At 27.3% G+C, this 25,929-nt stretch overlaps 2 protein-coding genes across 2 annotated transcripts in view; one reads left to right on the forward strand and one right to left on the reverse strand.

The window, feature by feature from the left end:
* Window positions 1-220: 220 nt before the first annotated feature.
* Window positions 221-10,914, forward strand: LOC107436250 (probable transcriptional regulatory protein Tlet_1011). The gene is made up of 6 exons (XM_016047885.3): window positions 221-538; window positions 4,301-4,416; window positions 5,945-6,054; window positions 7,262-7,389; window positions 7,467-7,650; window positions 10,647-10,914. The coding sequence occupies exons 1-6, from the start codon at window positions 348-350 to the stop codon at window positions 10,842-10,844; spliced, it is 927 nt and encodes a 308-aa protein (XP_015903371.2). The 5' UTR covers window positions 221-347; the 3' UTR covers window positions 10,845-10,914.
* A 255-nt stretch (window positions 10,915-11,169) lies between these two features.
* Window positions 11,170-25,929, reverse strand: part of LOC107436245 (polypeptide N-acetylgalactosaminyltransferase 1) — a 33,199-nt gene continuing 18,439 nt past the window's right edge. The window contains exons 7-10 of the mRNA XM_043046776.2: window positions 22,212-22,346; window positions 21,148-21,276; window positions 19,885-20,034; window positions 11,170-18,176 (exon numbers count right to left, since the gene is read on the reverse strand). Coding sequence (XP_042902710.1) covers window positions 17,982-18,176; window positions 19,885-20,034; window positions 21,148-21,276; window positions 22,212-22,346 — 609 coding nt within the window. The 3' untranslated portion in view covers window positions 11,170-17,981. The remainder of the gene's footprint in view (window positions 18,177-19,884; window positions 20,035-21,147; window positions 21,277-22,211; window positions 22,347-25,929) is intronic.

A 25,929-nucleotide genomic window follows, 5' to 3' on the forward strand; every position in this document is an offset into this window, starting at 1 on the left:
TCAACTACTAGAAAAATTTTGTCTTAGCACTAAAGGTTTAAAGTGTCGATTGAAATCCAAAAAGATGTTTTGTTCGTTAAAAGAAACTTTAAATTCTTAATGATCTTATATTGTTTTTTGAGTTTATTTTCTCATGAAGAGAAACTGAAAAAGTTTATTCCCTTACATTCTAATGCGAACTAGAAAAATACCACGTTTCCGAAGGAATCAACCGTATCGTCTGTCGGTTGCTTTATTTTATTTGTAAATAGCGTAAATCCCTCATTTCTTGTATGATTGTTTCAAACTATTAAAAATAACAATGCGTTATCTATATCTTTAAATTATATGCTATTTTACTTGACACAATGGCTTTAATCAATATTTTTCGCCCAAAATATATTTTCTGCTTAAAATCAGTAAAATTTTTTCCTCATAGAAATTATAGTAAAATATTATCTAATTTTAGTCGTCAAATTTTTCACAATCAAACCTTTAAACACCCTCCTTGCACCTTCCTTATAAGAGAATCTTTACCATGTAGTGTTGCATGCACAAGGTANTATTTATTTACAAAAAAAATTATCATTTAATATCAATAAGAATGTGCACACGATGTTTGTTAAAGTAGAAATATTTTCTTAGAATACTACATTTGGAATTTAAACTTAGGGACACTTGGAAAACTTAGTTTGTTTCGAATCATCTTTCTTCTTTTTTTCACCCCCAGGAAGGGTTTATTCAAATAACAAAACAATAATGAAGATAAATTTGTGAAGGGTCCGCTTTTAAGAAAAGATATTTTGTAAAGAGTCCGTTAACCGACCCAAATTTATTCTTAAATGACCCCTGTTAAGTGTAAATAAAATTTAACTAGGTTTCACATTTTTTCAAAGCTTTATTGCTTATTATAGAATTACAAATATTTTTCCATTACCCAAATCTAGATTATACCAAACTGCTGCAAATTTTATTGTAAACAAGAAAGACACAAAATGAGAGGACCTTTACTGAAAAGTTACAGCACAACTGAACTAGCTTAAAATGAGTAAAAAAAAAGAAGAGGAGTCAATCTCAATAAACCACAACTGCCAAAAATAAAAGTTTCAGTTAACAAAAATGAACTAAAATTTTTTTTTATTATTCTCACATATAATAAAGGAAAAAATCTGTGAACTTTGTGTTTTTCTTTAGAATAGCATGCAATATAATTCTTTTTTACTTTATTTTGTAACTATTCACAAACAATGGAATAAAATAAATAATGAAAGAGCTTACTGTATTTTGGTTCCTCTTCTTTTTATTTTTCAATTGTGTCTCAGCTTTTCTTTTTTGACTTTTGCCACCCATTTCAGCAACAAAACAGGTTTATTCTCTAAAATTTAAAAGAAATAACCATAAGTTTATTTCTAACTATTACAACAATATCGTTTTCCAAAAAAAAAAATTCTAAAAGTAAATATTTAATGTTGAAAAGACAAAAAAAAATTTCATAATTAAATACAATTTAAAACATGTTTGCAATATTTATTTTAAATGTAAGTTCAATTTATTTGAATTGATAAGATAATAATCATACAGTATTAAGTAATATAGTTTTAACAGCTATTTAAAATAATTTCTTTAAATTTTTTGATTTGTTATACTTGTTCAATATTTTTATACATAAAAAATTTTAAAATTATAAGCATTATTGAAAATAACAACACTTTTGATTAATAACAGATAAAATATTGATATAAGAACATTAGAGAATTTTATAATTTCAAATAATATAAATACATAAAATGAGAGTTTCCTAGGCTTCTTAAACAAAATTTACACGGAAAACAGTGAAAATTCAGAATACTGTCATATTACAAATCCAGACTTAGGGGGGAAATTTATCTTATACTGAACCATACATTCAAAAGATAAAATACATTTTAATTACAGATAAGTCTAAAATATTATGTCTATCTCAATATATATAGTAGGCTAATAGGAAAATGTGACTCTTTGCAAACTGCTGGCATCATTTGAAAATGCTTATTACAGTGAACCTTGCAGACTGATTGCAAAGTGATATTGGTAGCTTTCAAAGAGCAAGATTTTTCAATTAGCCTACAACGCATACATAATAATAAAATAAAGATAGATGAGATGCAGAAATTAGAATTTTAGTAACGAAGCTAAAAATTATACGAATACACTGTACAATATTGAAATTTTAAATCAAAAAAATTTCATTAAAAGAAAAAAAAATGAAATAATAAAAAATTAATTATAATAAGTAATTAATGATTAAATGTTAACAATAAGTCATATTAATTGACTAATGTTTATTTAATGTTAAATTAATTAATAATAAATAGTTGTGCTAAAAACAGCTTTGCAATAGGGGAGATTTCCCTAGCGTGATCTGTGGAAGAATAATCGCCAAGTCTTGGCAACTTCCGGGCAGCGACCAGCAAGAAACTAAAAATAATAACACAGAAAGGGACCAACTCGAAAGGCATAACTCGCAGCTACACCCAGGCAAACATCTACATGTTTTCTTGTTTGTTTTTTTAAATTTGCAAGTTTAACAGCTATTTCGCACCTTGGCAATTGTAGTTGGTGTGACAGATCACGATACGGAAATATCCCCGCTTTGTCAAATTTACCAACAAAAAAAAAACTAATATATTTTTAATTAAAAGCAGTAACAATAATAAAATAAGAGAAGCAAAGAATAAAGTACAAAAATATATTTCTAATGGAATCTTGCCTGCTAATCGATAACTTTCCATATACCCTTATATCTCTTATGATAATTTCACCCATAATATAATAGCTAACAAGAAAAGAAAGGGTACTTACGTATTAACGCAACCAGGCCAAAATTCGCATAAATCGCCAAATTTGGTGTAAGTAGAAAAAATTTTAATCAATTTTTTTTTATATAACAAAGTATTTTGTAAACAAAATTATAAGCAAATATTTTAATAACCTTTTAGATTACATATTATTTCGACATCACATAGTGCATTATTTCTCATAACAAATACAGTTTTTTATATTATTTTGTTTAAACCACGTATTATTTTGTTAAAAACCACGTATAACACGTAGGGTTGCCGTAAGTGGGGTCGCCAAATTTGGCGATTTATGCGAATTTTGGCCTGGTTGCGTTAATACGTAAGTACCAAAGAAAGACTGAAAATTATAGACAACAAAACTGCGTGTATTTTCTCACTTTTGTATTTTATTTATTTTATATGCTTATTTAAATGCATTTAAAATACATAAGTAAATAGAGTTAAATGATATATAATAAAAATGCTTTTCTTTATCTGATTAATGTTCTACAAACACAACATGCTTATAGAAGAAAAGAAATTAAGTTTATGCTTTAGGCAAACTGATGATAAATTTACACTTATGAGTATGTAGAATTGAATGTTATACGCTGTTAGTGAACCGCATATTTAAACACTTAAAATGCACAGCAGTTCGAAAAACTCGGAAATTTCTAATAGTGCAGGAAAGATATTTTCGTTTCAAAAACTAATCAACCTAAATAAGAAATAGCCAAATAAAAAAATAAACATAAGGTATCGATACAAAAACATGTTGTAGATATTCTTTATTTAATAAAAATAGGGAATAACCTGAAAAAAACTTATTCAAAAGTAGTTTTCGTCAATAAAAACTCGTGTAATTGTTTATTTACCCATGTTATTTACACTTGATTTATAACACATTGCCAAATTTGAAATAGAAATATTAAGAAAGGTCATTTTCATAAATGAATGGTAAGGCTCTACTACTAGAAGAATTTTATCTTAGCACTAAAGGTTTAAAGTGTTGATTGAAATCCAAAAAGAAGTCTAGTTCGTTTAAAGAAACTTTAAATTCATAATGATCTTTTATTGTTTTTTGAGTTTATTTTCTCTTGAAGAGATACTGAAAAAGTTTATTCTCTTACATTCTAATGCGAACTAGAAAAATACCACGTTTCCGAGGGAATCAATCATATCGTCTGTCGGTTGCTTTATTTTATTAGTAAATAGCGTAAATCCCTCATTTCTTGTATGATTGTTTCAAACTATTAAAAATTACAATGCGTTATCTATATCTTTAAATTGTATGCTATTTTACTTGACACAATGACTTTGATTAATATTTTTCGCCCAAAATATATTTTCTGCTTAAAATCAGTAAATTTCTTTCCGCATAGAAATTATAGTAAAACATTATATAATTTTAGCCGTCAAATTTTTCACAATAAAGACATTAAACATCCTCCTTGCATCTTCCTTATAAGAGAATCTTTACCATTTAGTGTAGCATGCACAAGGTATATGGCTGGCCATTCCAAGTGGCAAAACATTAAACACATCAAAGCAGCGAAAGATCGCGAAAAAAGTATTACTTGTAGTAAATATGTTCGCCTTATACAGTTTGCTGTTCGAGGTGAGTTAAATTCCGAAATCTCCATTTTTTTCGAATCAGGCAGTTGTCTTAGTCATTAATATTGACTCGTTGTATAGAAAATAAAAAATTATGTATATCATTGTAACAAGTTTTTTCGCAGCCTCAATATAAACACATAACTTGCTGTTTTAATTTTTTTTAATGAAAAAATCTATTTAATATAATTTAGGAATGATTTTCATAATCCTGTAATTATGTTATTGAAGATTTGACAACAGTGGCTTCCCGAGCTAAAAAAAAACATGACTGAAGGCCACTGTCTGAAAGGGTATAACTCGCAACCTACCTGGCTTGTTATTTTTTAAATTTTTTTCAAATTAAAAAATCCATGGCTTATGTGATTGGCACAAACAAGTACTCATGCAGATCAGAAATATCCCCATAGTTTGTAATAAGGTTTGTTATCACATATTCCCCATTTCCAACATTTTATCTTTGAAATATTGAATAAGTTTTGCATGGGATATTTCTGTTTGCGGCAAATACCAAACGCCAAATAGATTTTAAATTCGCAGATTTTGAAAATTAAAACCGGTAGTACTGATTTGCCGAGGGGTAGCTACAACTTATACCTTTCTACTTGGTCTCATTCTGTGATTTTCTAAATCTACCTTGATGTTGATTTTTGAATCCCTGATTACATTGAATTTGAACATCAATAGGGTTTAATGTAGGCTAGCTTTTCAAATCTTAATTATGATTTGAACTCAAATGTTGTATGTAACATTTAATAACAAACATATGCATGTTGGAATGAATCTATGGAGATAGTTTAGATAACATGGGATTTAAAATCTTAAGTAACCTATTTGTCATAAGAAGAAAATTTTTTTTTATTAGTACTAAAATATAATATGAATATTTTTGTAATATTTTAATTAAAATGGAGGGAAACTTAAGGAAAGAGAATATTTCAAGAGTTGAAAATTCTTTACATAAGACTCAACTAACTGGGACTGAAAAAAGAAAAATGCAGTTTTTTGTAACTTTTTTGTAGTCATATCCATCAATATTTTTGAAATTCCATTCTCTCCTCCTAGATCAAATGTAGTTTTCTAGAAAATATATACCTCGCCAAATAAGTAAAGCATAAAATAAAAAAAAAATCTTTTGTTAAATATCTTGGCAGTTTCATCTGGAAGAGCTGTGCAAAAATGAATTTTTTTGAGGGCAATTTTCTGAAAATCATATTTTTTCTCATGCAGCTCTTCTGCAGAAAAAGTAAGAAAAACTTCTTCAAGAATGATCCTTTAGTTTTTGAAAAACTGTGTATAACAAAAAAGTACCTCTACAATAGGGTCTGTCTCAAAATATGAGTTTTCAATGGTTAAATTTTCAAAATTTTGTACTGAAAATTTTCTTGAATATTGATCAAATTTTATTCTTTTATATGCTTTGAGAAGAAAAGAATTCTATTTAGCAAGCAACAAATGTGTTTTTTCCCCCTTTTCAAAACCTATGTAATCCCTTAATAAATCATTTATTTAGCATATCTTTCAAATTACAGAAAGTGGTTCGGACCCTAAAACTAATAGCAAGCTGGCATCATTGCTAGAAGAAGCAAGGAAAAAGAATATTGCTAAAGAAACTTTGGAAAATGCTATGAAAAAAGGAAGTGTTAGTAAACATATAAATATTTATTTTAGCTGTATGACTTACATATTTTGTAACTATAAGAGATAAATTTTCTAATCTACTAGCATAAGTTTTCGAAATTTCTTCAATAGTTGGTAAAAACTTATTAATCAACTTTTTATTTGCAGTAGTTACAATATTATAAAAATTAATGAATTTTTGGGAAATATTCAATTTATTGTTGAAAATTAAATAAGTGTTGATTGGGTAGACAGTTATGTAAGTGCAAAAGCATTTAACTTTTGTAAAATAACCTTTTTTTCTACATATTTAACCCTTTTAATAATTAGGACATATTATGTATGCTATCGTGAAACCAAGGATATTATTTTTCTCGCATGAGCAGCAAGAAACTGAGTTATAAGTTATGCAGAAATAAGAAGTCGAAAGCAAGCTATTCATCAAATAAATAGCTATATTTTTGTTTAATTAATGCTAATTAATTTACAATGCATTTGCATGATTAAGTTATATTTTAGTTTCAGTGATACCTAATAATTAACACGATGAAGAAATAGATATTTTTTAAGAAAAAGCATTACAGAATCTATGAAGAAATAGGCATACTACTTACTATTTATGTTAAATAATATTGTTCCAAGACTTAAACAAAATTTTTGTTTAATTCCTAGAATATTACCCTCATGCTTACTTTTAGAATATTACCCTCACACTTTGTATCTATGGTTTGGTTTCTTTTTAATTTTCCACCTTTTTTTTAAAGTGATTTTTATGCATTTTGGCTTTTATTTATTCATTTTTTCATGTTTGCATTAAGTGTTACTTGAATAATTGTTCAATTGAAAGTCAAAGTCAGCTAATCCATAATAAATTTCTTTTCAAATATTTGAATTTTTCAAGTATTCTAATTTTCAAATATTTTCTAGGTATAGAACTTTTTCATGATATTTTCTAGTTTTTATCCAGAAGACCTGCAATTTCCAAAAAATTATTGTGAAAACTTAAAAATTTGTACAATTGGTCTTCATTGTACAGTTTAATGGCATACTATGAACCAAAAGAGACAGCTCTCATTCAAAAATTTTGGAATTCCAAACTAATAATTTATTCAATTAAAAAATTTAATAGTTTTTTTAAATTCAATTATAAACAATGGACCTATGTTAATATGATATTCAACTATAAGATTATTTTAATAACATTGAATTTATGATAATTTTTTTTCCAGAGTAAAAATTTGAAATTTGGAACTCTAGAAATTTTGGGACCAGGTGGATGCATGATTATTGTTGAATATGAAGCTGCTAATGAATCACTTGCCAGGCATGAAATGAAATATATATGCAAAAAATATAGGTATGTAAAACTGAAGTAAATTTCTTTAAAGCTTTTAGAAATTTTTTATTTATGACTCATATTAATTTTACATCTAGTGCGAATATTTTGAGTGGTGGAGGTCGTTGGCGGGCTGTTTATGAAAAGAAGGGAATTATAACTGCTGTCAAAGAACTAAATGGAGAAGTTTTAAATGAAGGTAAAGCCCTGGATTCAGCCATTGAAGCTGGTGCAGAAGAAGTGCAAATGAAAGAAAATGAGGAAGGACAAAATTTTCTTGAGGTATAATCAGGATATAAAACTCTTTAATTTAGTTCTTAAAATGCTGTCTGGATTCTCTTCCTAAAGTTTGACAAAATGTTCAATTTTATTTAAATTATTCATTCATATCTCTAGGTTTAATTTTAATTTATATGTCACAATTATACTTGATACTAATTTATATTTGGATTTTACTTTAATAACTAAATTTAAAAGAAAAAAAAATAAAATTTCTTAGCATTTTTCATCGAATTCAGTAAAATTGAAAAAGACCTGCTGTTAATTTTTTAAAAAAATAAAAGAAGAAAGAACAATGCAAAACTTGCAATTTACCAAGATATGTGCAATGTTTCCCAATGCATTGTTGACATTGATGTCAATACGCGCTATGGACCCCTTTCCCGACCATGCAATTACTGCAAGCTAGTGCAAACAGCTTTTTTATTATTGATAGTAATGAACTAAATTTAAGATGAGGGGTGACTGGGAAGTTACAGAATTTAAGATGGGGGACGGGGTGACTGAGAAGTTGCGCACATTTTAGCGTCAGCTGTTCCTACGTTTTCAATCTTTCTCAATTCATCAGCAAAATTTTTATTTTTGAAGATTTTTATAATTGATTTCAATGTGCATTTTAATTTCAATTTTTATATTCATAATTACTTATTTAATGACATAAACAGGGGCGGACTAATTTTTGCCCAAGCTTCTCCCTCCTGCACAAGTTATTCTGTTTTTTTATTATCATTTTCAATGTATCATGTCACTGTTGTGATTTATTGATTTTTCCTTTAAAAAAATTTATTGTTGATAACTGGACAAGTTATTACATTTTTGTAAGGTAACTGAGGATTGAGTTTATTACAAGAAGATAACTGTCTAAACTAATCAATCAAAAAGTGAAAGAATTCAAAATTATACAATACCAAATGTAAAATATTAGCGTAATGAAACATCGCGACGTGAAGAGTGACGATACATCTCCCAGAACTAGTGTATACATGAGTAGTTCAAAGAAGGTACAAAATTTTAATGTGTATTTCCAAAATATAGAAGATTTGAGGCTTGTAAATTCAAAAAGTCTCTTCAAATTACAGATAAGTTGGCAGCTATATCAGACTGACCTCGTTCCCCCTTGACATTATGAAATTCTTCCCTGTTTGTGACCCACTGTACTAGATAGCTGGATGATGTTGAAAGCAGGGTTGGCTTTTTTCCGGCAGAAACTGGTTTTTGCCATGCCAGTGGCAGAAACTGGTTATAACCGGCAAAAACTGGCAGAAACTAAAAAAATGTCTATATTAATTCTGGTAATTGCTTAATGACATTTAGTTCAAGTTAACTGAAAAATGTAACTGTAACAACTTTTTAATTCATTGTTTGTAAATATAGTCAAACCTCGATATCTCGAACTTGAAGGGAGAGGAGAAAAAATTCGACGTATCGAAAATCGTATGTTATCGATGTTAGAATAAAGTAAAATGCTCTTTACATACCTTATTTACTATTCCATATTTATTCTAAAATACTTTTTACACTTAAAAAGATTCAATTGTTTGCTTTAGAGATGTGTAAGAAAGTTTGTCTATAACACTTTATAAGTGGACTATAGCTTTAAATGTCTCCTCTGATATATTCGGCTGTCTCTCAATAAATCTCCTGCTGCAGAAAGTGCTTGTTGTGATTATGAGAATTAGTTTTGTATTTTTAAAAATTGTTTTGGAATATTTTTTTATTTTCAGAAAAAATCTAAACTATTTATGGAAAAAAAATTCAAGTTATCTAGAGATTAGAAAGAAAAAAATCGAGAAATCAAGGCTTTTCTAACATTGAGTGTATAGGAAATTCGAAGGGAATTTTTTTTTCTTCGAGATATCGAAAAATTCGTGAAATCGAGGTTCGAGTTAGCGAGGTTCGACTGTATATATTATTTTGTTTGGATTAAATATAAAGAGTGCAGTGCAGTATATCAAATATTTATATTAAATAAAGAATAAAGTAATGTAATAATAAATATAAATACTAGATTTTAGTTTATTACATTAAACTCTGAAATTCAGTAATTATTATCTTTTAGCTCTTAATATTACTGAATAGAGCTACTTTCAAATAGTTTTTTTTCTTTTCAAGACATAATTTGTATGGCAATAATCCAATTATTATAACAGTAACAGTTTTAATCTTTGCTGTATGTAAGAGGTAATATAATTGGTTAGATTCACTGATTCATAAATGTAAATAGCAAGTTCACTTGTCACTTTGTTTAACATTTAAATGTTTTTTCTTTGAATTATCCATTGTATGTCTCAGTACTTAACTTTTATGTCATTTTCTGAATTTCTGCCAGTTTCTGCCGCAAATGTGGCAAAAAAGGGTTTCTACCAGTGGTTTTAACCACCTCTGCAGAAACTTGCCAACCTTGGTTGAAAGAGATCTTCAGTAAACAGAATTATAGTAAGAGGATCAAGTGAAAAATACTTGGAGAGACGGCCTTACCCTTCAACAGATTGTAGCACTCTAGAAGAATATTATTTTACATTTTACCACTTGTCACATTGACAAAATTTCATTCCTCTACTATTAGTCATAAACATTTCTCGCCTTATGGGGTTTGCCTTCGCTTAGTAAAACACTAGTCCTACAAACTTGTGATATTCTAGTTATTTTTCCTTATTATAAGTCAAGCATAGTTAATAATGCAGTTTCATCAACTTACTTTGACTTAAGGTTATATGCATTTGATATAGTGCAGACACCTCTGTTCATCTAATTCATTGGTAGTTGCTCCTGAATTTAATATGCTCTATTAAATAATTATATTGTGATATAAGTATAAATTTTAACAAACCTATATTTTTAAATATCACTTAATACCATTTGTTTTGTAACAAATTTTTATTATCATAAACATATAAAATGGATGGTATATTAGTGCTTTTAAGATGCTTATTATTATTTAAACTATTTTCTGCAGATTATTAACTGTATAGTTATTGATTTAAATTTTTTTTAATTAGTTTGTATGCTCTCCTGATGATATTAATCAAGTAAAAAAGGAATTGGAAAAGCTATATGAAGTTCAAGAAAACTATATAGCCTATATTCCCATTACTAGTGTACAGATAAATGATGAAGATATGAACTTAGTAGATGGGTTTCTAGAAGAAATGGGAAATTTATCAGATGTTATTAGAATATATGAAAATGTACAGTAAAATTACATTAAATAAGGTTTTTATTGGTTTGAAAAATATTGATTTGTATCAATAAACATTGTTTTGTTGATTTCTTTTTGTTTGCTATGTTTATCATCATAGGTTAGATTCAAAACTATACCACTGCTAAAAGGCTTCAAAAATCAATTAATTTAAGAAAATTTGCTTAACCAACTCTCGATGAATTATGTCTGTTAATAACAAAATTTATATAAGTTTTGAAAAATATTCTTATTGATTGTAGTAAATTATTTTTATTGCATTCTCCCTTTTTTTTTCTCTCTCTTTCAAAACTTTTAAAATAATTTAGTAAAAGGAAACAAAATTACAAAATAAAAATAGCAATTTATTCTTATACTTGATCAGAAACAATAATAGACAAATTCAATCATATAAATTTTTATAAACAGAATACATTTTACTAATACAAAATTTAAAAACACATTTAGGAATTATTAACAATACATTTAAAGAAATATTCTAAATATACTAGTTTATTTTTTGTTTACAGTTTCAACCCATAATATAAAGGAAAAACAAATTAGGACTCGTTAAATTTTTTTCTCGTGGTTAATAAAAAAAATTTCATCTATATTTAGTTTTTAAAATTGTACTAATAAAAGTTACTTGTAAATAAAATAAAAAAATTTCTGAAGAATTTATTTTAGTAAAATTTGAGTGATTCATTCATAAAATTCATTATTTGTAGTAATTTTTTATCTATATTCTTACAATTTAAATAAATTATTTTCATAATACCAAAACAAAGTGATTTACAGTTGAACTTATTCTTCTAACTTATCGTCTCAATAAAATTCAGAATCAATTTTTGTTACTAATCAAACCAGTATTAAAAAGAATCATTCTGCTTGTTTTCATTAAATCAAACAATGCAACGGACTGTTTTTTTTTTAATTCAGCAACATTAATTCCATTAAAATTTTCTAGAACTATCAGAAGTTATTCCAGACTTTTTATGAAAAATAACGTTTTTGTAAAGTTGTGAAAATTTTTACTCAATTTTACGAATTCCTAATAATAAAGTACTGTTTTTGCGAAAAATCTACTTATAATCTTCTGAATATATAATTATGAAATTGAGTTCTTGTATATTTGAATATTGGAAAATATCATGCTTTAGTATAAAAAATACAAGAAACATGTCTTTCAAGCAATTGCAATGTTGAAATTGTAAATTAATGACACCGTTTTTAAAAGGGGGAAATTTGTGAAGGGTCCACGGACCCAAATTTCACCTAAAATGAACCCTGACTATTCTAGTAGGAATTTCATTAGAATTAATTCCAACTCATCCCATTGTTAAAATTTGATCTCTCACTCAGAAATTTACCCACAATTTTGGTTACTTAGAAGTCTGATCCTGGAGAAACAAATTTTTATAGTTTCCTTACTATCCAATTAATTTTAACTAATAAAATTTTATAAATAGGTAAAATTAAGCCATTTACAAAAGCAATACCATGCAATAATTAAAATTATTCCAAATAGTGTGCGAATAAGGTACCACGTGTATACTATGTTTAAGAGTTTCTAATTTATTATGCTTGCTATCCAACTTGTTAATCCTCCTTAAAATACGGCAAATTTAAGTTTATTTCTTTTTAAACTATCTTAGTTAAATACAGTTCAGTGCTATAATATCTGTTTTCTAATCAATGCATATTTATACTAGTTCAATATTTGGATGATTCAGAGTTATTTACCTTACATTGTGATCTTGAATCACAAGTTTTCAAGAATTATTAACCAATTGATGTCTGGATCAAATTTTCTTTAATATCACTGAATCAATTATTTATTTTTCTTGAATCACAAGTTTTCAAGAATTACTAACCAATTGATGTCTGGATCTAATTTTCTTTAATATCACTGAATCAATTATTTATTTTTTTTTATAAAAAAAATCAGTTCTAAGCAAATATATGTATTTTGACTAAATAATAATTGATATGTGAAATTTCTGAAAAAAGAGCAAAGTGGAAAAACAAATTAAAATATTTTCGATAGTTAGTTTTCCTAAGGATTTGGGTAAAATTGAATAGACGTATGATGTGTTATAAATCAATATTTTTACATTACAATGCATTTAAGTTAGAGTGACAAAAAGTTGTTTCCAACAGTGATAGTGAAATATTTCTGAAAATGTTTCATTTTAAATGCATTTTTCATTTCCGATAAAAACAAGTTTACATTGCGTACAATAACTAATCTAAGCTAAGCACTAATAGTTTTTAAAAAAAAATTATTATTGACAATTTAAGTGAGACCTGCTCACCAACTAGAAATATTGTGCAAAATCACAGAAAACACATATATAAATAATAAACATTTCTTTTAATTCTTATAAAGTATATTTTGATAGGACATGATTGCCAACTCACAGTCAATATATAATAATAAAATGTTTAGTTTAAATGTTCTCTATTTTTAGCATATAAACACAAGATCATCAATAAAAAGTTTCCTCATAATTTTGTTGAAACAAAGAAAAACCATAATTAGACTTACAATGACATGTTAAACAGTGTTAAACGGAAATTTTGTCCTAATTTTTCTAACATTTTCCCCTTACTATCTAAGGAATGTACTTGGGGAAAAAAATGTCCCCTTAACCCTGATACACTACTTTTAAACTATAAATACAAGATTACCAATACAAAACTATTCATAATTTTGTTGGAATGTAGAAATAACGAGTAAATATAATTTGCATTAGGATTAGAAAAATTGGGATAAAATTTCATTTGCAGTAAAATTTATCTTCATTTTTCTAATCCTAGTCTAACTTGATTTTTTCCCATTGTTGCTAAGCAATAAACTTATCTCATGAGAAATGTTTCCCAGGCGTAAAAAGGGTTATAATTTCTAAATTCTAACCCACAGATGAATCGTAGAGATTGATATGAGAATGTCTCTTTCTGCTTTGCTTTGTAGAATAGCACTTTTCTCGAAATTGCATCATTGAATTTGACTTTCAGGCAGACTGGTATATATAACAGTTAATATAGAGTTTTATAAATAAACATTTGTTACAAAATTTGGTGAGTTTGAAACAAATGTAGCCAAAACCAGTGGTGACAAAAGGGTTAAAATTAAATTCAAGATTAATATTGTGATATTTAAGAATTATATATAATTGCTTGCAGAAAGTTTTTTTAACGGAGATTTTGTGCTTGCAGAAAGATTTTCATTTTATCTAAGTCTGTTGATGAGTTCATAATCTGACTCACTTATGATGAAATTTCATCCTAATTTTTCACATTTAAATTTTCTTTGACTTTCTTCATGGTTGCTAAGCAACCATGACTTGTCTCAGAAGAAATGTTTTCAAAACACTACCGAATGTTCTTATGTAAATTTTACTTAAGTTTCTCAAGAACTATCACAATTTTAAACACAGAATTATACAAAAACAATACTAAAGAGTGTAAATAATTGCTTGTTGCTTCTGATGGCAACTAGTTCTGCATAAAACTTATTAAATTTAAATTCAGATATTTTTATTAATTTGGGCATAAAATGACCATATATCACATCTGTTATTTGATACAAGTAATAGGCTTTCATCTAAAATAAAATAATATTAAAAAAATATGTTTCACAAACATTTAGGTTAAAATATGTTAATATATTAAGGACACTTTATTTCATACATCGAAGGAAAATGTCTACTGACAAATACATAAATAACACCATTACGATATTACTTTTTTAATAATTGAATTTAGAAACACTGGCATTTTTTTAAGTTTTGCACCAGAGGTTCATAGTTTGATATGAAATGAGTTACTAGTTAGTATAATATTAATGTAAACTTAGATTTGAAATAGATTTTTCAGATGTAAATATACTTGCAATTTATAATAATAAACATATTTTCATTCTAACATTTGTCAATGTTTTCTTTAAATTCGGAAATAATTTGCTTGACACAAAATGTATTTATAACAAAAGTATAAACGAATTCAAAACAAATTATAAAAGAAATTTAACTGAATAAATTCTTTACTCCTGAATTCTGCTATAAATAAAGAATAAGTGCTAAACTATAACAACAACAAAAATGCAAAAAGTTAAAATTGAGGAAAGTATAAATACTGCTTATGCTTAAAACAAACATTGCATCTCAAACAATATAACCATTACACAAGAAAATTAAAAACAAAAAGAAAACTAATAAATATACAGAAAACATTATCAAAATAAGATTCTTTTATCACTATTTTCCGGGGGAACAGCGTTTTTGAACAAGATTACAGGTTCTCAAACTGTCCTCTGAGTAGCACTTGAATTCTCCAAAAAAAAAGTAAAAGATGTTAAAAATTAAAATACATATACTTTTTTTTACAGCTCAAGTGAAAGATGCAATTTATAAAAAGATAGTCTGCATTCAACGTGCTAGTTTCTCATTCAAGTTTACCAGTCATTGAAAAAGATACAACACTAAGATCAAAATTTTAAACCAATGAGAAATCAATTTAAAATATCCTGTGTAAGCTAAAGGAAAATTTAAAATCTTATCAGATAAAGCAAAAGTGATTCTTTTTCATTTCCTAAACACTTATTAGTGAGAAACAAAACTGTCAGCATACCTCAATGCTAAAACAAAATACAGATTTCTACTCAATAGATAGAAGAGCAAGATAATCAGTTGCAACTCTCTAAAATTCAGCCGAATAAAAACACTTTCCATTAATTTTCTGTTTTATGAAACTAAGTAAAAATTCGACATATATTTAAGAAAAAGAAATTTTAAAATAACACATTATCAAACTGCAATATACGTCTTGAATACATTTCTGTATATTTTATTACTCAAATTTTAAAAAAAAGAGTAGAAGAAAAATTTAATTTAATTTCATGCAAGATTAAATGATTAAACTATCTTGTATCATAAATGGTATAATGTCATTAAATGTAATGGATAAAATTATCAAGATAACAGTTTAGTGCTCTGTATTGAATTTCCTATATCAAAGGAACTGCATGATAAAAGAAAATTGAGAACCACTGTTACAGGTTACTTAAATTCAATAAAACCTTCAAGAAACCCAAGCAATTTAAACTTCAGAAATGCCACTTTATTCTATTCAAACAAAAAAAATGAGAAAAAAAGATAACATGGGAACGGCACAACTTAAGAAATTCACTGCAGGGTGTTCAACTTCTTATAATAAAAAACATAACCAATTAATGTTTATTCTGGGCCAATGGCCGAGATTGCAACCCTCTTAACTACTGCAGGTCACCACCTTATTTCATTTTTTTTAATTAAATCTCCAATTAATAATCAATAATGATTTCAATTTAAACAATTTATCTTGATTTATTGTTTTTTTAATTATCAGATAATAGCTAAGCAATTAGAATATTAATTCCAACTTTAAAATAGATGCTAGAGAACTATATAATAATTAAATGTATAATAAAAACACATATAGTGCTAATAATAAGGGAATGGAATATAAGAGATTAAGTGGAATATTTTAAAACTTCTATTTGTTAATGATAAGAGTCATTGGGAATTTTGTATTTTTTATTATTATGCCCATTATTTTTTGTTAGAAAAAAATTACCTCCACTGTAATTTTAACATCAAGTAACATCTAAAAAAACTTTATTAAATAAAATAATTTAAATTAATAATGTTTGTAAAATTATATAAAAAAATGATAAACTTATTTTTAAAAAATGTGATTGTCAGTAAGAAACCTAAGGTAAGCAAGTACATTACCATCTAGGTTGCTGCGCCAATGACAAACAACTTTATGAAATTATAGTGAATTTCAATATGAAATTTTTGAAGGCTGTTTAGTCAGAATCAGTTCGCCAGTGTGCCACATTATTCTAGGGGTTAACACTCTTAAGGTATATTTTTAATACACCAAGTTTCATTCATAAGTCGTACCCTCCTCTTTTTTAGTAAAAAAAAACTACATGACTACAGATTTAAAAACAATCAAATTTACAGATTCATTAGTAAACAACTTCCTAAAAGTTATTTTGTAAACAACTTCCAAATGTTTTTAAAATCCAATAGCTAAAATCCAATCCAAAAACTCAACTAAATAAACACTTCCACATACCTTTTTAATATTTAGAGTTAACAGACTAAATACAGTTAAATGCTGGGGGGGGAAATAATAAAAAATACCATAATAACATGCAAATTTTATCTTTCAAGCTTGAGATTGCATTATTATATAATTATAATACTCTATTGTACTTATTAATTCCAATCTTCAAATTAATAACAAATTGATGCAACAATAAATATTAGCTTATTCAAAATATTAATGAATGCAACATAATACTATTAATAAATAAATAAGTTTTCAAATAAAAGTACATCATAATGATAAATTGCAATTGTAAATTTTATGTACGTGTTGTAAATGTTTTCTTTACTGTAATAACAGATAATAAAGACAGAAAAACAAAACTGACACTAGAATTCTTAAACACTATAACAAATTACAAGACATTGCTAAACAGATAATTTATATTATCTCTAAACAGATGGTGATAAAAGTAGATTATTTTGTGAACATACAGAGAGTATTATTCTTTCAAAACTCAAAATAATCTCCATATAAAAAAAAAAAAAGAAATCAGAGAAATCGATTTTTCTAAGACTTAATTCAGCTTATTCATTGAGTTTTACAATTACTTTAAATAGAAGTTAAGATATGAATTACATTTGTGGTATCCCTGAAATTTTATTTACAATAGAAAAATGAAAGTTATCGTTTTAAGAAACAGATAAAATAAATAAATAAAACACTGGATAGATTAAAAATTAATTCGTGGCATCATCCGTGAAAATCTATCAATTAATTCACAGAACAAACAAAAAAATTCATCATCGCACTGATTACAAAAGACATTAAAAAAATTTAAAAAACTGAAGCAACATATAAAATAGTTTAAAAAAATAATTTTAATACCACCACAAAAAAAGGACATAAATAAAATAAAATTGCACGCTCAGAAACTTTTTTTTTTTGACATCACATTAAAAAAAGGCACAAGCATTACGCTTCCATGACATATATTTGTAGTTTTTATATCCCGACCCAAAAAATAGATATTTTATAAAATCAACAGTAACATTCATCACAAATATGGTACAACTGATACTTTATGTATTGGACTATACTCTATTTGAATATGTGGCTCTTTAAGATAATTCTCAAACCACCAAATTTGGTAATGTCCACCATTGCACATTCGAGCTACCACATCTTCACTGGACTTCTTGCGGCTAACATCAATGCATCTCCCAGTTTTTACATGAACGATAGGACCACCCTGTGAAATAAAATAAATAATAGATTATAAAAAAACTGAATGAATGAAATTTTTCATATTTAAAAAATAAATATTCTTAATCATTTTCAAAATTATTTAAAAAAATAATTATTAGTATAAACTCGCTACAGCAAATGAAGAAACTAGTTAAAATATTATAACACTAAGTTAAATGAGATCTCAACAACACAATCTAGTTAGTCTTTTGAAGAACAAACTAAGTTTTAATACCATTCTTCATAACAAAACTCAAAAAATATAAATGGAAAAAAAAATTGCTGACTTTATTTTTTAATGAAAGTTACAGTGATTCTATCTTGATTAATCTTACACTATTCAACTTAAGACCATACCAGATTTTTCTTGTATTTTGGTTAATAAAAAGGTTTAATTTATAATAATAAAAAAAACACTATATCTATTATCAATAATATATTTTTTTATATCATGATACATTTTAAGTAATTCAAATTTAATGAGAGAGGAAAAAAGATTGCAATGAAGTTGTTTATCCACAAAGACAAACTAATTTTGATCAATGTATAATAAAATCAGAAAAAAAAGTGATTTTGCTGAAAATCAAAGCATGGCATTAGTACAGATTATTTGTTTTAGTACAAGATCCTCACTGCGACTCTTCTGTTATAATGAACAAAATATAAACTCCCGTTTGCTATTCCATAGTCATAATATCATTTAAAAATCTATCAGAATAGATTGTCCAAATTAAACCTTTCATTCAATTATGGTGCCAAATTTTTTAAAAAAATTTTTAATCAAGAAAAACAAATCCCTCCAAAAGCAGGTGTTAAACATTTTTGCACTTTCCAAACAAATATTTTACCATTGAAAACAAATCAATGAATAGCAAAAGTCTCCAGGAAAAAATTAAAGCCACAATTTCTTTTGACGTTACCACTCAATAAAAATGAAATAGCTTAAATTCTTTGTTAATGGATGGAGGTAGATAAATATGGCCACTTATTCTTATCTTTGGTGGTCCTAGGCACATTCTATGATAAAAAAAAATAGTAAAATATAGATTACTTTTCATTACAGAGAATTTGCTGTGCATATTGCTTCCCCGGTGGAAATCTGAGTCTCCTGTATAACATTAGTAATTTATTTTTTTTACAAAAGGTTCAATAAATTCATCATAATTTTTTTGTTGGAAGACTGTACTCACTCTTTTTATATTCCGTAATAAGCAGTTTATTTTAAAGCTAAAACACAAGGAAGTTATGACATTCTTCATGATCTTATTTTTGTTTAGCCTTTCTTCGTTCATATGCTATACTTATTTTGTTCAGCCATCCTCTGGACCATTTACTTAAAAATAAAAAAATCTTGAAAGAATAACAGTGATTTTGACAAAATAAGCCCAGAATTTATTAGTTTTGAGTAAATGTTCACTATTGTTTTGTGTACTCATGCTACAGTGACCTCATGTTACAATGCCCATTTTTGTTTGGTCCACAATTGTTACATTGAGCTCCTGTATTAGCTTTATTCATAACAAAGTACTGTGGTAGATTTTAGGAATCGAATTACCAGAAAAGTTATAATAATATCATACTTTTTTTAATGCTAAAACTCTCTGATAGTTTGTATACATAAATTGAATCGGCAAAAAAAATTCGATAAATTCATTTGCACCCTTACATTATGTCATTAATAAATATATCCATGAAATTATTATTTTACTTACTATTTTATGGGCCCATTTTTGATTTCCTGCCTTTCCATGGCATTTTGTCATAATCACCGGAAGTTCTTCACTATCTTCATCTATATCATCATTTAACTCAGCACAATTTTCTTCAATCCGTAGTTCCCCATCCTTTGTTAAAGATAATAACTACAAAAATGAAAACATATATAAAGCCAATTTTACAAAAACAATATATTATGCCCAAACTATACTAGATATATCAAAATTTAAAGATAAAATGAATTAAGATCAGAAAAAATAAAACTCATTTTTAAAATACTTTATGTCTGTTATGTCTTTATAATATTTCTATGAAATAAAATGAAATTTATTTCAATTCAAAACAAGTCTAATAAAATTAAATAAAAATGAAATTTATTTCTATTCGAAACAATAGTCTAATAAAATAACCTCATATTATTTATTGCCAAACTATTTAATCTTAAAATTCACTATCAGTGTAGAACCAGAGATTATCACAATTTTGGAATCATCTAAAGAGATTAATATACACTGATCAGTCATTAAAATATCTTGATGAGCCAACCATTGTTTAACCATCAAAAAAAAAAGTATCATTACCAAGTGTTTTACCATTAAAGGAATTATTAATTAAGTTATAAAGAAAGACTCTTAATCACTAACTAATCACACAAAAAAAGAGAGAGCATTTCATTCATTTGTTACTATCTGGGTAGTAACTATCTTTGAAATTGGTGGCAGAAAAATCATTTTTATACCAATTGGTGGTAAAGGAATTTCTTTCTTTTTTTTCAACTTCTAGCAACGATATTCTTTTTTATGGCAATTGATGGCAACAGAACTATTTTATGACAATTATCAGCAGAAAAAGGCTTTTGTTATGGAAATTTGTGGTAAAGGAATTCTTTTAATGGCAATTGATGCAACGGTATTTTTTTTTCTTTCCATTTTCAAATTTTTATTCGTCAGACGATACTTTATAAATTAAATTATATATCAGATTAGTACAGGAGAAAGAATATAAGAGAAACAAAATAAAAAGGCACAATTTGTTTTCCGTTAAAAGAGGGTTATAGATAATTGTGAAATTATTAAATTTGCATTTCGTTATTATACTTGTATTTACATTCAAGACAAATCTGATGAGAAGTAATCATGCACAGAAAAAATATTAAACTGAAACAACTCTAGTTGAATAAAATTTTAAGACAATTTAATTAAAAATGTTTACTTAATAATAATAATAATAAAGAAATGAAAAAAAGATGATTATCTTACTTGATTTGTGATTAAATTCATTTGCTCTGGTAGCTGACTACCTAAACACTCATAATAACCAAGAGCCTCAGACTTATCTTCATCACGATTTAAAGTATCAAGGCATAGTTTAGACAGAGGATTTTTTACCTATAAAACAAGTTAAAAGAAAATAATCTAAAACAACAATATTTAAGTAAACAAATAAATTTTTATTATTAAGAAAGATAATAAAAATAAATAAATAAAAGTTTTTTTATTTTAAGTTTGTAACTTATGGTACGATTCTAAATCCAGAATTATAGTTTAAAAGCTATTAACACTATAACCAGTCATGTATAAATAAATATTATTGATGTATATTCTTTTCAAGTTTTAAAATCAGCAAATCAAATGTTATTGAAACAATAGCAGAGAGTAATCCTCTCTCTCTCTCTGAAATTAAGGATTTGTACATTTCTACTGTTAATTAATTTAAAATCTCTGTCTCTTAACTGAATTAATAATTACTTTAATTTTTTATTGTTCAATTTAGCTTGGCATTATTTTAATTACCATTTTGAAGGTTAATAATTTTCCTAAACATTAAAACAGTTGTCCTGTTGACATCTACAAAAGCAAATACTTTTAGTTAAAATACACAGGAGATAAATCAAATTTTTTAACTCAATTTATCTCATTTATCAATTTAATCAACTCATTTTCATCAAATTAAACTCAATCTTTACTTAAAAAACATATGCAAATTATATGTTTACTCAAATAAAAATATTAACATATTCTTCTTAGATGAGATAATTAAATTGCAAATGAAAAAAAATTTTTTGTTACAGAACATATTCTACAGGTTTGAAATGGCTGTATGAAATATAGTTTTAAACTAGTTTTAAAAAAAGATAAAATTGGAAATGAAAACAAATTAATTGATATGTACACATTATCCAAAAGAGATTTAGTTCCTTAAAAAGTAATTTGTAAAAAAAAATTTTTTTTAAATAATATAGTATATGCATTCATTATAAATATGTAATAAAAAGTTTAAAAAAAGTAATTTATATTAAGATTCTACATAAAATTATACTTACAGATCCATATGCTAACACATTCTTGTCAAATATAAACTTTTCTGGATAAATTTCAGTTAAATACCAATCAAATGACTTACACTGCAACCTTTTTTTCAATTCCATTCTATGAGATATGTCACCATAGTCAATCTCCTATGATAATACACATTACTTAATTTAGATTAACAGGAAAATATTAAAGTTAAAACAACACAATACAATAAAATAATTATTTGTTGAAAAAATTATTAATACTAGTCACATAATGCAGACTTATCCATTAAAATATAACAATTATTTTATCTTAAATAAAAAATACATAGTAGTCTCACAATAAAGTAGGCTTATTAGGGTCAAAAAAGAGCGGCATATTTAAATATGTGATATAGTGGTTCTTTATTTGCGTTGTACTACAGCTGCCAGGAGTCTGTTTAGAAAAAACTTGGGTCCGTTAATAGACCCTTCACAAAATATCTTCTCATAAAAATGGACCTTTCACAAAATATTTTAACTTAAAAACGGACCCTTCACAAAATAATTCATCTTTTAATTGGACCTTTCACAAATTTGTTTATCTTCATTATTGTTTTGTTAATTGAATAAACCCTTCCCTGGAAGGAGGGGGGAAGAAAGACAGATGTAAACGAGCTGAATTTTGTCTTCGGCAGACGCTTCTTCCTTTATTTGTCCGAAATGAATATTCTGCGTTCAGCAGTATAGGCTAAATACCAAATATTTATAAGTTGCATCGCCAATTTAGTAGCTGCAATTGCTGTTTATTTTTCAAAATTTAATTTTCTTAATTGTATATATACAGTGTTGAGCATAATCTTGTATGTCTCCACAATTTAAAAACTCCTTAAAAAAGTTTTTTTTCAATAACGGACCCTATTTGCACAAATTCACAAACGCGGACTCTGGTTGAAAGAATATGACTTAACATTTATTTTATATTCACAAATTACGAGTAATTTTTTCACAATTTAACAAAAACAGACCTTCCACAAAATGTCTGGACAGACCAATGGCTGCACAATGGGCTATTGGTGATGGTCTGAGAAACATCCCTGATTTGCCATCCAAATTTTGTGTGACAAAATTGTGATGCCATTACAATTTTGATCCTCTGAAAAGATGAGAAGATGGCTCTTTGTTTTTGGTGGTCCGACAACCAGTGCATGAAGTTGAGCACTTTACTGCAGAACAGTTTCATGAGGACCAATAAAATGCACAAACAGTCACTTTGTAGGCCGATTAAAGTTGTCACCCACCAGCTTGCTGACCACTACCAGCTATGCTTGGTTTCAGTGATCTACTGAGACGAGCAGTCTACTGTGGGCCGAATGTGTGACATAACAGAAGTCAGTGTTTCCTAAAGTGTGGTTCGCGTACCCCCAGGAGGTTGGGGAACAGTTTAGCGGGGGAACGCATTCTTATGCAAAATAGCTTGCAACAAACGAAAATTTCAAAAATTTTTATTTAAAAACAATGCGAGAAATGACAATTTACGCTCACGTATTTTTCCAGTGGCTATTTTTTGCAGAGTTAACAATTAATAATTAGTGGTGTCAACAGCAAGTTGTGATTTTTAACTTTTGTGCAATTTTTTATAGTAAAAAATACATTTAAAATAGTGCATTAAAACAAGTAAATTCGACGACACTTTGCAATGTTAACAAACGGCCCAATATTCATTTTTTTATTAGTGGTACACAGCGTTACGAAAAATTTAGAAAGGGTACACAAAAGTCATAAGTTTGGGAAACACTGACATAAGTTAATATAATAGCAAAAATTATACAGTCGGATCCCGTTTTAGCGAATTCCATCGGACCGAAGGTATTTCTAAGCAATAATGAAAATTCGTTATACCTATATTACGAATTTTCAACATTAACAAATATTATTTCGTTACATTGGGATTACTATTCGTATAAAAAATCAATTTACAGTTTTGATATTATATTTTTAATCTAGATTTGGGAAAATATCAATGTAATATTAAAAGAGCGCACAAAACTAATGTAAACAATGAATTTATTAACACTTACTAATTAGGCAGATACATAATCAGTAATTTTTTTCTGAACAAATGATTTAGAACCAGTAGAAGTTAAAAATTTTTCCAAATTATGCACATGTTCAAACAAAGTACATCTGAAAAGTTTTTTTGTGCCGATAAATATCTCTTTACAGCTTCCAAATTGGCCAAGGCTTGTGAAGCTGTAGGTACAATGTTTTCTTCTGGACATTCTTCATCATCGCTGCTGTCCGAAAGTGATTTTTGTTTGTTTTCTTGAATCATACGTACAATATCATTGTCTGTCAGTGCTTCGCATGTTCTAGCATCATCATCTGCAGTCAGAAAATCGTCAAGACTGACTTCGTTTGGCACTGATGTTTCTTTTGTCACATGTTCCCATAAAGGCTGCAAATCGATGATAACATCATTAATTTCATCGACTGTTTCATTGTCAATTGCCGAAATTAAATTTGCTTTCTTCCATCCATTACAGATGACTTTTTGGCTAATGTCTTTCCATGCTCCAGCAATCATATCCATTGCTTGCTTTACATCTGGTTTCGTAGTTGCTTCTTTGTTTCCGATTTGCACAAGCATACGCCTCAAAAGTTGTGTTCGATACTTTACCACTTTAATTATACACTGGTCAAGAGGTTGTAAAATTGACGAACAATTAGGAGGAAAGTATTCGATGTGAATACATTCCAATTTCGGTGGCTCATTCTGGGGTGAACAATTATCAATAAGAAGCAGAATTTTTCTTTTCTTACGTTTCATATCTTCATCAAACTTAACCAACCACTCATTAAATATTCCAGTCGTCATCCACACTCTGTGGCTAGATCTATAATCACAAGGTAGTGAATTTACATTTTTTAAGCACCTAGGTTTGGCAGATTTGCCGATAACCATAACTTTTCTCTTTTCAGTGCCTGACATATTGCAGCAAAACAAAGCAGTTAAACGCAGTTTTGAAATTTGCCTCCAATGCATTTATCCTTTTTAAACGCCAAGGTTTTGTTTGGTAACAACTGGAAAAAAATTCCCGCTTCGTCTGCGTTGAAAACATCAGAAGGATCATAAGACCTAATTGCATCCGATATTTTTTCTGATTTCCAGTCATTCACAGCTTTTAAATCAACAGAGTTAGCTTCACCACAAATTTGCCTTGCAACAATACCACAACGTTCCTTGAATCGATTCAACCAACCAACACTAGCTTGAAAATTTTCGTTTCCAAAAGTTCTTGCAAATTCTAAAGCCTTTTCACAAATGAGGGGCCCGGAAATTGGAATGTTTCGGGAGCGAATATCCTGGAACCATGTAAAAACAGCTGCATCTACATCTTGAAAATTTGAAAGTGGAATCTTTTTTCTATGTGGTCTGATCAATGCTGATTGCAATTGCTGTTCCAACTTCGTTCGATTTTTTAAAAAAGTAGATAGAGTAGATGGGGATAGTCCATACTTTGTCGCAACGTCAGCTTTTTTTATCCCATGATCAACTTCTGAAATAATTTCCAGTTTTTCCTTAATGGAAAATTGTTTACGCTTTTGACCACTCATTATGCTTAAGAAGGAAAACAAAATGCTTGCAAACGTTGAAAGCAGACAAACTGATTTAACTAACCTTCTCCTATTGAAGTTGCACACCACTCTGGTAATTTTCTGAAACTTGTTTACACCCCTTTTACACCTTGAGTTCTTAGAACAG

This window comes from Parasteatoda tepidariorum, chromosome 8, assembly GCF_043381705.1.
Source record: "Parasteatoda tepidariorum isolate YZ-2023 chromosome 8, CAS_Ptep_4.0, whole genome shotgun sequence".
In the NCBI taxonomy this organism is placed as follows: domain Eukaryota; kingdom Metazoa; phylum Arthropoda; class Arachnida; order Araneae; family Theridiidae; genus Parasteatoda; species Parasteatoda tepidariorum.

Bases quoted from the DNA above. Each gene is read 5' to 3' on its own strand.
- LOC107436250 (XM_016047885.3), top strand. From the start codon at position 348: ATGGCTTTAATCAATATTTTTCGCCCAAAATATATTTTCTGCTTAAAA. The intron at 6,055-7,261 runs GTTAGTAAACAT...TTTTTTTTCCAG, and splicing joins ATGCTATGAAAAAAGGAAGT to AGTAAAAATTTGAAATTTGG. The intron at 7,390-7,466 runs GTATGTAAAACT...TTTTACATCTAG, and splicing joins TATATATGCAAAAAATATAG to TGCGAATATTTTGAGTGGTG.